At 44.1% G+C, this 13,058-nt stretch overlaps 1 protein-coding gene across 2 annotated transcripts in view; it reads left to right on the top strand.

Annotated features, from left to right (window-relative positions):
- The window catches only part of ror2 (receptor tyrosine kinase-like orphan receptor 2), a 94,638-nt gene that overhangs the window by 58,509 nt on the left and 23,071 nt on the right, over positions 1-13,058 (top strand). For both annotated transcript variants that reach the window (XM_072659264.1, XM_072659263.1), the window contains exons 2-3: positions 242-322; positions 11,377-11,664. In XM_072659264.1, the coding sequence (XP_072515365.1) occupies positions 242-322; positions 11,377-11,664 (369 nt within the window). The remainder of the gene's footprint in view (positions 1-241; positions 323-11,376; positions 11,665-13,058) is intronic.

Here is a 13,058-nt window from a genome sequence, read left to right as displayed (position 1 = left end):
GGATGAGGATCATTGTGCGTGTCTGTCTGCTGTTAAAAAGACACAGTTGAGGAGCAAAAGTAGGACTTTTCAAATGCAGGTTGGCCAAACTTGGAGCATTAGTTTAGGATTAGTTGAACATAAGGAGGGTTTTTATCATTAAATCTCTCACCACTTCTTAATAACTCAGAAGCCCATGGCTGCAGATCCAAAGTTGTGTCAGCAGGAATTTGCTAACGCTCGCTCTGTCTGTCTTCCATAGCGGCCGACGTGAACCTGTCAGAGTCTGGGGAGATCGAGCCATTGGCAGAGGCCCAGAGTGGAGGCTTGCCAACGTCTGAAGGTACAGTAACACAGCCCTGAACGCACCCACACAACCCTGTAGCTATACTTTAATATATTTTATCTAGGCCATGCTTCGGCAAGCTATGTGCTGCCCCCAGGATCTGCATTAGAGAGTAATGGTTAACTTCGGGGCTGTTTTCTACGGACACCTCAGTCTTAGGATCCCAATTACCACCCTTTTTACCCTAACACATGCTAGGCTAGTTTGTGGTGATTACAGCCCACGCAAGTGATTTAACCTTCAATAAATCATCAGCTCTGATGAGGTGCTCTTCCTCCTTTCTCTTCTTGGCCTTTTTCTACACATTCCACAGACCTCAAACTCAAGGCAAAATGTGCAGCACCCCCCTCCCCAAACATCCTCGACAGCACTGACAACTAGCAGCCCCCCAGACCCCACGCTTCTCCAGAATAAAAGATATAATGACTTTGAGGCCGTTACAATGCTCTGGTTCCTCACACGGATGTCATAATAGATAGGAAGGCTTTGTGTTAAGATCTAGATCCGGATATATGGCTTGATTTTGCCGTGTGGAGGTGTGATCCTGAGCCTTTGGCGAGCATAAATCACACAGGACGGAAAACACCTGCCAGGCCCGTTTAATAGTAGAGCAGGAAAAATGGAATGTCGTGCCGTGGAGACTTTATTAGTGCTGGCCATGGGTACAGAGGGGTTGAAAGTGTCTAGCAGGAACAGTTTTTGTAAATTTGGGGAAAAGGAGTTCTGGACCTGTGAAAATGGAAGTCATGAAAGTAGCAGTTTTATGACCCATGTTGGTTTATCTCTTGTGGTCAGTCAGCCAAACAATGTTTGATGTCCAAAGATTGTTTCTTTGGGTTTGCTCTAAGATTAGAAGACTAATGTAGTTAACAGGTAATAGAAAGTATAACCACTACTTAGCATTGTGCTAACCATGTTCCATGTTACCCTCAAACCACACTGCATGGAAAAATGAGACATTATTCAACAATTCAATGTTTTTTGTTTAAATACTGTATGATGTATTCCACTATTATTTATTATTATTATTATTATTATTGTTATTATTATATATTATTTTATATATTATTATATAGTCATCCAAAAAAATGAACTTGGTGCAGGTTTGATACAGCTAATAATGATACAATAATTTAGCTCCATCTCCAGCTTTAGGTTCCACAGTGTTGATCAGTGCTAAATGTGTGTTACCTGTTGGCCACATTAGCCTTGTGCCTTCTGCACTGGAGCTACAAGGCTAAGTTGTGGGTTTCAGTGCCAAATTAAAGAAGAAACCCTATTTTGGATGGTTTTATTCAGAGGAAAATGATTGGCAATTTACTTTTCTGCCAATTAGCAGCATCAAAAAGCCTGACTTTAGTTTGCATTTGTCCATTTTTTAACTAATAAGTATGTGATTATTTAGGCATGCCGTTTGCTAATGCTAATTAGTGCAGTTCATACATTTTAATTGCTTGTTATTAGTTATTAGTCAATCTCAGAACAACATGCTCCACTATTAACTCTTGGGGCCCTATCTTACACCCTGCACAAGGCGCGTCACACTGCTCGTTACCATCTTACACCCCACCTGTCTATTTTCATACCTTCCACCTGCGTTGTATAAGTAGCAACGATGCTTGCGAATATTTCTACGCTGATGGGTGTGGTGGTCTAGAAATGAGGTGTTTTCAGGTAAATTTCTGGCGCATTGCTGTCTTGGCAACGGAAAACACAGATGAGCTACTGACTGAAAACAACCTAGGCAGAAGTCAACAGTCAGATGTCGTTGCATGATCTTGGCAGTGAATTGTCAACACAGGCATGTGCCCAACGCTCGTACACCCTCGCTTTGCACCACTCAAATAGCAATCCGCCAAAGGCCGACCGCACCTGGCTCTTAAAGGGAAAGGCAAGTGACACGCAGATTGGTTTATTGCATGTTACGCCCAAAACACACCCATGAGACTTAGTACATGTCTCTTGTGTGTTTTGGGGCGCACAAGGTGTACTTTTCCCGATGCTGCAATTGCAAAGACAGACTGAAACACTGTAAATCAAGCTGAACGGTGCGTGATTCACTAAAATAGGGCCCTTAATGTGGAACGGAATGAAACTGAGCCCAAAAGAGAGGCAGTAGCTTCACTCAACCGCTACATCACAGACAGACAATGTTGAAATAAGTCACTTATACAATCAGGATGTATCTAAATAAAGATCACCAATACAAATGTTAACACAAAATACTCTAAATGAAAGCTAAAATTACTGTCTCACATTTGTTTCCTTTTTCTTTTTTGCTGCTCTGAAAAATGATCCAATCCATGACTCATAAAAGTGGTCCGAACTGTAAATTTTGTGACCTGTTACATCACTACCTTTTATATTAACTTTGTGGTGCAAAACTAAAGAAACCTTGGACAGCAAACCTGTCCTGGCTAGCTAGCAGCATGTGCTATAAAGGGGTAAAACTGTACATTTTTATTATTCATGGCTGTAGCCTTGCTTTAAGATGAAGGTTGACCCATTCTGAGGCCGTCCTGCAGTCTGTGAGGGTTAACGGGGCTCTGGGTTCTGTCTGGGCTGTTTGACTTCGAGCACTTGAAGGCAGGGTCGGTTGTCAGGTATGTCTGTATAAATTTGAAATTATTGGCATTTTTACACTTTCTAGGAAAACTGAGCAGGAGAAGAAAAGCCACACACTGAGCAGTGAGGTCATATTTTAGAGGGGCTAAAAACACAGTGCAGTATTTCAAAAGAAGCTGTTGTAACCGGAACCTGGTAATGACAGCGTAATGTGCTGTATAATGTCAGAGCGCTGTTGCTTTACTGTGCGAGTGTGCTTCTGTCATCGCTTTTGTGTTCAGTATGTGTGATTCATTGGCACCTGGTTGTGTCTTTATGGTCGTTAATGTATTTGCGTAATGGTTTTGGCAGTCCTGCTAATTTTCACGACTCTTTCGGAGAGGCAGATTACACAGCTGAGTATGCGCTGGCCCAGTGGAAGGAGGTGGCATTGGCTCAAGGAGGAGTCTGGAGTGATTTATTTTCCTCGAATGCACAGAATCAATCAGTCTTTCTGGCCCCGATAGCAAACACCCCAGTGCTGAGGATTGGCTTTTGAGCAGTATTGATGATGGATAAATACCCTGCGGGTTCCTAAGTCAGGCCCCGTTTCAGGAGTGCGGGGCTTAACAGCTGGAAAGGTATTTGCTTTCATTGCCCTGGGGGACGGAAACATCCGTAAGTTATCTATACAGATGTGTTTTTCATATATGTTTGCAGTTTGTTGTACGAGAAGGAATGCGTGAGTAAGAGTGCATCTGAGATGCACTTCAGGACGATGGCCTTTGCTTCAGCACAGCAGGGAAGAACAGGGTACATCCTAATGGTTTAGCTTTAGCTCAAACATTTTTGAAATATTTGAGTAGTGTTCATTCATTAACTTTCACTTTTTTAGACTCAGAATGGAGGCACTGCCACAATGACCTGAGGATCAATGATTCAAACCTCGAGTCATTGTCATGCTGGAAAGGGACACTCTTCTTGAATGGTCCTCTGTAGATGCTTCGTAGATACTCGCCAGATATTCAACTGAAAGCCTATTAAATGCTACTGAACTCAAAGTTAAATGTAAAGGGTTCTCTATTTAATGTAACCCTAAACTCAACCCTAACCCCGACCTTAAACTGACCCTTTTAGGGTTAGGTTTAGGGTTAGATTTAAGGTTTAGGTTAAGGTTGGGGTTATGGTTAGGTTTTAGGGTTGACCCAAGGTTAGGATGTAGGGTTACATTCAATAGACATCCATTTACATGTAGTTTAGAGTTCAGTTGCATTTAATACATATTCAGCTGAATTTTAGTTAAATGAGGCATCTATAATGAACCGTCCGAATAAAGTGATGCCACCGGTGCATCAGAACTGGGTTAACGAACAATGGCCAGGTACAGTGACCTAGACGACCACACGTCCAAACATCAGGTTCTACTTCTATCAGCCAAGAACAGAAAGCTGTGGCTGCCGTGGGCACAGGCTCCGTAGTCTAGTCTGATGAATCTTGATTTCTGAGGCACAGAGATGGTAGAGATGGCCAGAATTTTCACCAGAAGCACTAAGCCATGGACCTAATCTGCCTTGTGTCAACAGTTGAGGCTGAGGGAGATGGTGTAGTAGTGTGGGGAATGGTGTTTATTTTTGGCTGGTTAATACAATTTGATCATTGCCTGAATGCCACAGCTAATTTGTATTGTAGTGTTGCTGGCCATGTGCATCCTTTCAACACCACAATTAACCCCCTCATCTTCTAACTGCTCCTTCCAGCATAATGCACCATGTTACAAAGCAGAAGTGGTCTCGAACTGGTTTCACGGACATGATAATGAGTTCAGTATTCAAGAACCTTTGGGATGAGGTAGGACTGGAGCTTCACAACACAGAAGTGCTCAGATAATTTCAGGATAATATCAGTTATCAGTTGCGACTGTCCACAAACAGACAAAGTGGCCCAGGCCTTGTGCCAGGTCATCTGACCTGAAGGAAGACAAAGAGATGCAGGGAGGGATCTGAAAGAGAAGACGTTTAAAGACCTGAGCAAGACTATGTGAAGAATGCATTAAAGCAAAGAGAATAGCCACTGGAGAAGGAGGAAGACCGGCTGTGTTCCAAATGGCAAAGTTGGAAGCTTTAATTAAACATGGAGGCAGTGACATCATCGGTGAGTGCTGCTCTGTGGTGATGGGCAACGTTAGCAGAGTTTCCATTGCGTCAGGCCTGAGGCTGCCTCAAGCCACTGCAACACAGCCATTTTAAGCAGCCTCTCGAGTAGTCAGCGGCCTGGCTGTGTAAGCCGCGAGCATTCCTGCGCTGATTCAGCCAACTGTAATTTGCAGAGGAGCGACCGAGGTGAAAGTGGAGCTAAATGCGTCTCCACTGGCATTCTTCAAATGAATCGTAAAAGTGAATGGCGAATGCTTCTGGCACTATTATCAATCGTTTAACCCCTTAAACTACAGGCATTATTCAGTTATCGCTTATACGATATGGAATTCAGTCATTTCTAAGGGTGGGTAAGAACAGGCATCAAACATAGCATAATATTTAGCGTTACTAAAGTGAAGTTGATAAAAAGAATATGTCGGCACATTGTGCTGATTTTATTTTATTATGATCGGCAGCTGTTTAGTGTTCTAAAAGTACTAATAATGTTCATTATATACTCAGAATATACTCACAATCACTAACATTGTCTTATCGCCCACTAGGGCTTAGAAAGGAAATCTGTATAGCACCATATTTCTATATTTGTGGATATATATGGACTAAAATATTTCAACTGTTGCACATTAATATTTTAAAACTATTTTAGGCCAATTTGTAGCCATATAATAATCTTAGTCCAGCAGACTGCATTTCTTTTCTGTGAGATGAATGGTTGGATAGCATGGTGGATAACCCATGCTCCACATGCACACTGGAGAATGGGAACGGTTGCTGGGCAAGACTCCTAATATACAACTCAGATGCTTCAAGAAAAATGTCTGGCACACTCATTAGTGCCCTAAAATGGAAATGGGAGCTATTCTGGTCACAGCCCTGGTTTGCCAAAGGACAGATAGTGTGAAGAGGTTGTTACCCACTAGGCTCCATCAACCAGTGTTTGTGAGTGACTTGTCTATTTCACAATTCTGCTTTAAAAAGTGAGATAAATAAAGTGTGAACTAATTAATTAATTAGCTGGAGCCAAACAGAACTGAAAGGGTTAAAGATTGCTAAGTCTTTGCTAAGTTTTGTTGTTTTAATCACTGACTCTGGAATACATAGGTACCTTCTGCCCAAGGACCCAAGTTTGTTGACACATCACCAATCATAAGCATTCATTTCTTGCACGGCAAAGTGCATTAGTGAGGAGTATGGGTGTCTGTTTTTACCATATCAGGGGACATCAGCTACCAGACGGAACCGCAGCACTACTTTGGAACCTCAAAAGCTGTTCACTTACCTCAGACATGTTTTTATTCCCCCTGTTCATTTTCTAATGCCAAGGAGAAGATCTGCTCTGTGGCACCTTTTAAGGGTACATATCAGGCCATCCTGAGGCTGAAAAACACACACACACACACACACACACACACGTCAGTGCTTGTCCTGCTCTAGTTTACAAGCGGACAGCCTCACTTTTGTCTGTTAAGCTCTGCGCTTTGATGGAATCACAAGGATAAGACAGCAAGCCTGCTTTAGTAAGTCTGTGAAATGTCAAATCTTCTGGAAGGAAATCAGAAAGCTGTATAAAACCAGACAAAAGAAAGAAAAAAAATCATCCCTTCGTAGCTTCCCCTAGCACTAGCGATGCTCCCGACAGTCTGAGGGTAAAGACTCCTAGTCTCCACCAATACATGCAAAACCAGCCATCGCCCCTTTTCAATCTGCCTCCAATGCAGCATCGTCGGACAGCCGACACGCCCTGACAAATGCCTGGCCCCAGCTCCACCGCACCAGCTAACAGACTCATATGCTGGCCTACATCGCTTTAAGAGTGATGAGGGGAGAGAGCACCATCTACCCACCTGGAGAGAGGATGGCCAATTGTGCCCTCTTTGACACCGGCTTCTGATGGCAAATTGTCATGGACAAAATTACTACTTCTTCTCTTCTCCATCTTTTACAACCAAGTGACCTTTAGGCACCCTGCATGATCAGTACTTAGTAAGCCTTCTCTGGACAGTAGAGAGACAGTTACTCCGACAAAAGCAGGATAACTTTGAATGAGCAGGTGTCCCAATACTTTTGTCCACATAGTATAGTTCATTACTGTTTATCTTACTGGGAAACTACCAGTGCAGGCTTTCTGTTATTCCATATCAAGTAGAAATCTGAACGCTGTCGGGGCGATGTGACCTCCCCCTCCTGCTCGCTCTCGGGACTCTGTGTTTATCTGTGTTTGTTCCAATCAGCGTTTGTGCGTCGGCCAACAGCTCCGCGGCCCTCAGGGGAGGAAAACATCAAAGCAATTGAATTATTCTGCGTTGGAATATTCTCCCACTCGGGCCCGGCCTTTCCTTGGCCTGCTAGCTGCAAACGGTTTTGATTTGCTTTGCACCGCTCGTAAGTGAGTTATGGCTTGGCAGCAGGTGGTAAGCAGTCGTGCCTGCTTGCGAAGTACAGTTTGTCCCTGTTCGTGACGCTAGCTGCCCCGTTCGTGCCCCCTTCTGTGGCACGTCTCGTATAATGCGGGGGGCTTGATTTGATGGGACGCCGCACCTATTGCTTGCGAAACAAAGAGCTAGTGTTGCACCAATTTCCTACCTCCTGCATAAACCACTGTAGCGTGCCTTAGCATGCTAACGCTAACTGGCTGTGGCCCACAGGAGGTCTTGTGCCTACAGTCTTGTGTTCAAATTGCTAGCAGTGCAGTGTGCTACTCACATGTGTGTGTGTGTGTGTGTGTGTGTGTGTGTGTGTGTGTGTGTGTGTGTGTGTGTGTGTGTGTGTGTGTGTGTGTGTGTGTGTGTGTGTGTGTGCGCACACGTGCACGCTCCTCAAAACTCTAACTGAGCGTGCCCAGAACAGCCAGTCAGCTACACTGATGAGAGATGTAACCTGTAAGAACCTGCCCGTAACCAACTGTCTGTCTCTCTCTCGTGCTTTCTCTCGCGCTCGCTCTCTCTCTTGTGCTCTCTCACTATCTCACTTGCTGTTTCACTTGCTATCACAAACTCTCACTTTCTTGCTCTCACTTTTTTTTTCTTGCTCAATTTATTCATCCTGTGCTCTCGCGTGTCTTTTTGCTGTTCTTTTTAGTGCTTCTATTTTGTTCTCTCAGCCGTTCTTTCTCTGTCCTTGCTCTCGCGCGTGCACTGCGCACTGCATCTGTTGCTTTTGTCACGCTTGCTGGCTCGCTCACGCTTGTGCGTTCTTGCTCTTTCTTCTTTTCTTTCTGTCTTGCTCTATTTATTTTGTTTTCTGTTCTTGCTCTCACATTCTTTTTAGCTGTCGCGTCTCCCTCTTGCTCTTACTCTACTCATTTTCACACACACACACACACTTTCTCTTTCATGCTCTCTTGTTCCTTAATGTTGTCCTTTTACCTCCGACCCTGTTTACACCTGGTCACTTCATGTGACTAGTATCTGGTTTGTTTAGCCGCATGCGTTTACACTCTGTAGTTTAAATGAGTCTCAGGTTAGTCAGACTGAAATCTGATTGAGCTAATTTTAATATTTCATCCCACACAGCATTGTGCAGCACTTATTTCTGGTGTTTGAGTTGTACTGGGAGGGGTTTTGGTTGTTGAATGTGTCTTGAAGAGGCCGATGCGTTTACCCTGCTATATATGCTGAAGTGGTCTGAGTGATGGGATGAAGTGACCAGGTGTGACCAGGGTCCTACTTTATAGTGCTTTTTCTAATATCCTCTTCTCTTGATCTTGCTCTCGCGCTCTCTATTTCACTCTCTCGCTCGCTCTCTCCTCCCTCTGTTATCTAGACATTGGTGATTGTCCTGTCAGTCTTTCTGAAACACCCCTGAACCCTTCTCGTTAGAGGCTGTAAGTGCTGTTGTCATTCAGTCTGTGTGGAATGTTTTTCTCGAGTGTGTGATTGACAGCGGAGTAAAGGGCGTTCACCTTCAGTCACGGTTTGATTAGAATCTAAATGAACTGAAGCGAGTTATGATCTGAGTATACGTTGGGCTGCTTGAGTTGACTGCTGCAGCGGTAGCGTTAGCACTACTCGTCCTGTAATGTCTAATATAACCATTCAGATGGATATGGGGTCCACTGTGCAGCTCTGCTCAGAAGACTACCATTTATGGCTCTTCTCCTCGTGGACCTCAGGCTGTGCCTTGTGGCTGAGGGCCGCAGTAGACTGGATAGACATGAGGTCAGTTTGCTCAGGGCTGGTGGGAACGCTGTGAGTGGCAGAGTGGGCCTTGTGTCTGGATGATAAGCGGGAGCTCTGGCACTCAGGTCTGAATGTGTGTTTATTTGAGCTTCGTCTGGCTCCTCGCGAGCTCTGAGGTCACACCCTTCACACACTGAGGCTGCCCAGAGCCCGTCATCCATCCATCTGTCCATCTGTCGGTCTCCCTGGCTCTGTCTCGCTCGACTCTCTCCATGTCTTGCGTGCTCTCTCTGTCCCTGTCTTGCGCGCTCTCTCTCGCTCAGCATTCCTCAGCTCTGCCCTAATGTGTCATCTCTCACTCCCGTGTGAGCAGTAGGAGAAAGCTGTGATGGGCACTGACTCAAAAATCTCCTGAATGCTGAAGTAATGCATGTTCAACCACAGCTTTTCTCTGTCTAATGTGAAGCGCAAACACCAATTTCAGTCACATAAAGTCTCAGTTCAGCTAAAAAATAATCAGGATTTTGCCATTTTTCTCCTCAGTAAATGTGGAGACCTTTTAATACAGCCGAAAGTAAAAGTGACGTTTGTTCAGTATTTTTTGTTTGTTTATTTTGTTGTTATTTATTCATCAGAACCATACAGAGGTCACATTTATCAGTCATGTAGAGCTCTCAAATCTGCCTATTTGGAAATGCTGTGGTACTTTCTCTCAAAGAGTGGAAAAAGGGCAGCATGCCTTTTAAAGGTGCCGTAGAATGGAAAATGCTGTGTATGAGGGTGTCATTTTTCTCCTCTGACCATAGAAGTCATATCCCTTCTATATAGGCCGATTAAAATGATGAATAAATGCGTTTTATGGCACCGTTAAAAGCATCTGGGCCCCTCCTCAGTCCTGCTTCACATATACACCATGTTGTAAAAGACCCGAGGGAATATCAGTCACATGACGACATTAATTATCTGCATAAAGCACTTCATTTCTATGATTTTATTTATTTATTTTTTATTTATTTTTTTATTTTATTTTGAGAAATAGTCCATCTATTGAAGTTGATCTACATTTATTAAAATGTTAGTCTTCATTTAAAGTGCCTTGGAAAGCTCCTCTGTGGGGAAATGCAGCGAGGGTTACTGGTGATTCTGCCCCCTTCTCTTCATCCTTGCTGTGTTGATTTATGACTTACTCAGTTTTTAAAAGTGAGTAATTGCTGTGCTGTTTTACACCAAACGTAAAAAGACACTCGGCCAAGTTACTGTGGCTATCCTCTTCCGCAGGTCCTCCGCTTCATCCGTTCCATGTTTGTCATAGTTGTCAAAGTACTCTAACAATAAGCATGACCTTTGTGGAGTAGATGTCTTACAACAAAAAAGATCTCTCTCTCTCGTGCTCTCTCGCTCTTTCTGTTGCCAAAACCAACAGAACCTTCCCTGATGCTCCTCGTTTGCCCTGCAGCCGTCAAGCTGGGGCTGCTCACAGGGACGTGTTTGTTTCAGAGGTCGAGGAAAAAAGCAGGAATTACTTGATCCAGATGTGGTGGATCACGCTCTCTCAGGGTTCAGGCATTTGTGAGCGATCGGACCCATCGGCAGGGTCGTTCGCACCACAGTCACTGCCTTCCGACCCTCTCAGCCGGAGTTTTCTACAACTAAAGGGAAAGAGATGCTTGGATTGTGCACAGGATTGTGAATCCGTGCCTCATAGTGCGTCGGTCTGGAGGAGGTGATTCAGCTGCATGGAATAAATGTAGTTCCCAACAATTCCAGTGTATTAGAATGATTTTCAGTGAACTAGAAAGGGGCATTTCCTGAGGGAAGCGCAGAATGCTTGCACAGCTTAAGTGGTTCCACGTTTCAGGCTATGCTGTGTGGTTTAAAGGGCAGAACTGTTATTGCTAGGTGGTTGCTAGGGGATTTGCTATGTGGTTGTCATGTTGTTGGCAGGTGGTTGCTAGGTGGTGACTATGGTGTTGCTAGTTGATTGCTACGGTGCTGCAGAGTAGTTCTAGGTGGTTGTCATGGTGTCTCTGGTGGTTGCCCGTGTGTTGCCAAGGGATTACTGACCCCATGTGGTTGGATGGGGATTAATAGTGTATTTGTAGAAGAGCGCACAAACTTTTGCAGCCCATTCATTCACATACGGGAAAAATTAAAGTGAGATTGATGTGTTGAGGCTGGTTGAAGTGCAGGGTCCTGATCTTTTGCCCTTTTCTTCACCCCCCCCCTTCCTCAGGAAACTTCCTGGAGTTTGTGGAGCCTCCCAGTAATATGACGATAATGCAGGGTCAGACAGCCACGCTGCACTGCAAGGTATCTGGGAACCCATGGCCCACCATCCGCTGGCTGAAGAACGACGCGCCTGTGGTGCAGGAGCAGGGCCGCATCTCCATCCGCAAAACTGAGTCCGGCTCCAAACTACGCATCCAGGACCTGGACACCACCGACACTGGCTACTACCAGTGCGTTGCCTCCAACCCTCACAAAGTCATCTCAGCCACCGGAGTTCTCTACGTACGGCTAGGTAAGGGCAGACGATGGTGTTTGTAGGGTGTTTGTTTGTTTGTTTGTTTAAAAATTTAAATACACGTTTAAAAAATATTTAAAAAATACGTTTTAAGAGGCAAAACATTCTGAGAACTGATCATTTATGGCCAATATAATTAAATATTTATGCCATATTTAATGCTTCAATAGTTTGTCAAACTATTGCTTTATTGACCTGGTGGTGGTGGTGAGGAGGAGGAGGAGGAAGATGATGATGACTTTGGCTCTTTGCAAAACTCAAAGGCGATTACACTTAGACAGAGCATCACAGACAACAATGAAAACAATACACACAAATAAAAAGCACTAGACACAGACAGACTGTCCAGGAGGAGCAGTTTAGGCTTGAAGCAGATTAGACGAGTGTGAAGAGACCCGTTCTAGGATTAGATTGTGGTGGAAGAAAGTTCCAGAATCGAGGAGCAACTCTTAAAAACAAAATGCTCGGTTGCCAAAAAATTAGGTGGAGGTACAGTAAGTAGTCCAGTTGTAGAAGACCTGGGGGAGCGAGATGGTCTGTATGGAAAAAGATCAGACTGGTAAGAAGGGGCCAGATTAGGCACTTTGTAGGAGAATTTGGAGCTGTGCGATATTTATCTGGAAGCCAATGGAGGTGTTTGAGAATGGGTGTAATGTGATGTGGTGATGTGAGCGGGTGTGAGTTGAGGAGTTCTGGACCAGCTGGAGCTCGTGAAAGGAGGTAGAGCTAAAGTCAGCAAGATGATCAGATCTGCATGGTCACACTTCCTAAACTAAAATAAACCACAGAAACTCTGATTTAAAAATACTGGGAGTGGAGTCCGTGGGTTGCGTATTGGCACAGCTGTTTGAGGGCTGTAGAATACAACCAATTATGTTTACATCGGCTACGCAGGCAGGGTCCGAAATAAGCTTGCATCACGCCACACCACGGTAAACTACCCCCACTAAATATGTTGGTTTGCATCTCACAGATGCGTCAAGTCATTTTCTTCAAGTGAGTGCAGGGTGTGAAAGCAGAACTGTGTCTCTTAGTGCATTTTCAGTAAGATTTTCACACAAGGTCACTTTATTTTTGCTTCAAGTTGAATTAAAATAACATTTCTAATTACAGACCCGGTACAGACCGATGTATTCAAAAGCAGATTATATCGGATGCTGCTCGTTGGTTCGATTCTAATACCTTTAAATTACACAAAACGCTGTCAGTCAAGTGCAAATGTCAATTTTAATATATATATATTACCAATTACAGAACTAATTATGAGCTCCCTGGACAAAAAAATTGCGTGTTTAAGGTGGTAGTAACTTCAGGCTCTTGCAGATGGTGCTACATGAGGATGATCAAGCTATAAATACCGGTGAGGTGTTCGACGGGATTCATAGATTGAG

Source organism: Salminus brasiliensis, chromosome 16, assembly GCF_030463535.1.
Source record: "Salminus brasiliensis chromosome 16, fSalBra1.hap2, whole genome shotgun sequence".
Classification (NCBI taxonomy): Eukaryota; Metazoa; Chordata; class Actinopteri; order Characiformes; family Bryconidae; genus Salminus; species Salminus brasiliensis.
This window is presented reverse-complemented; position numbering and strand designations above follow the sequence as displayed.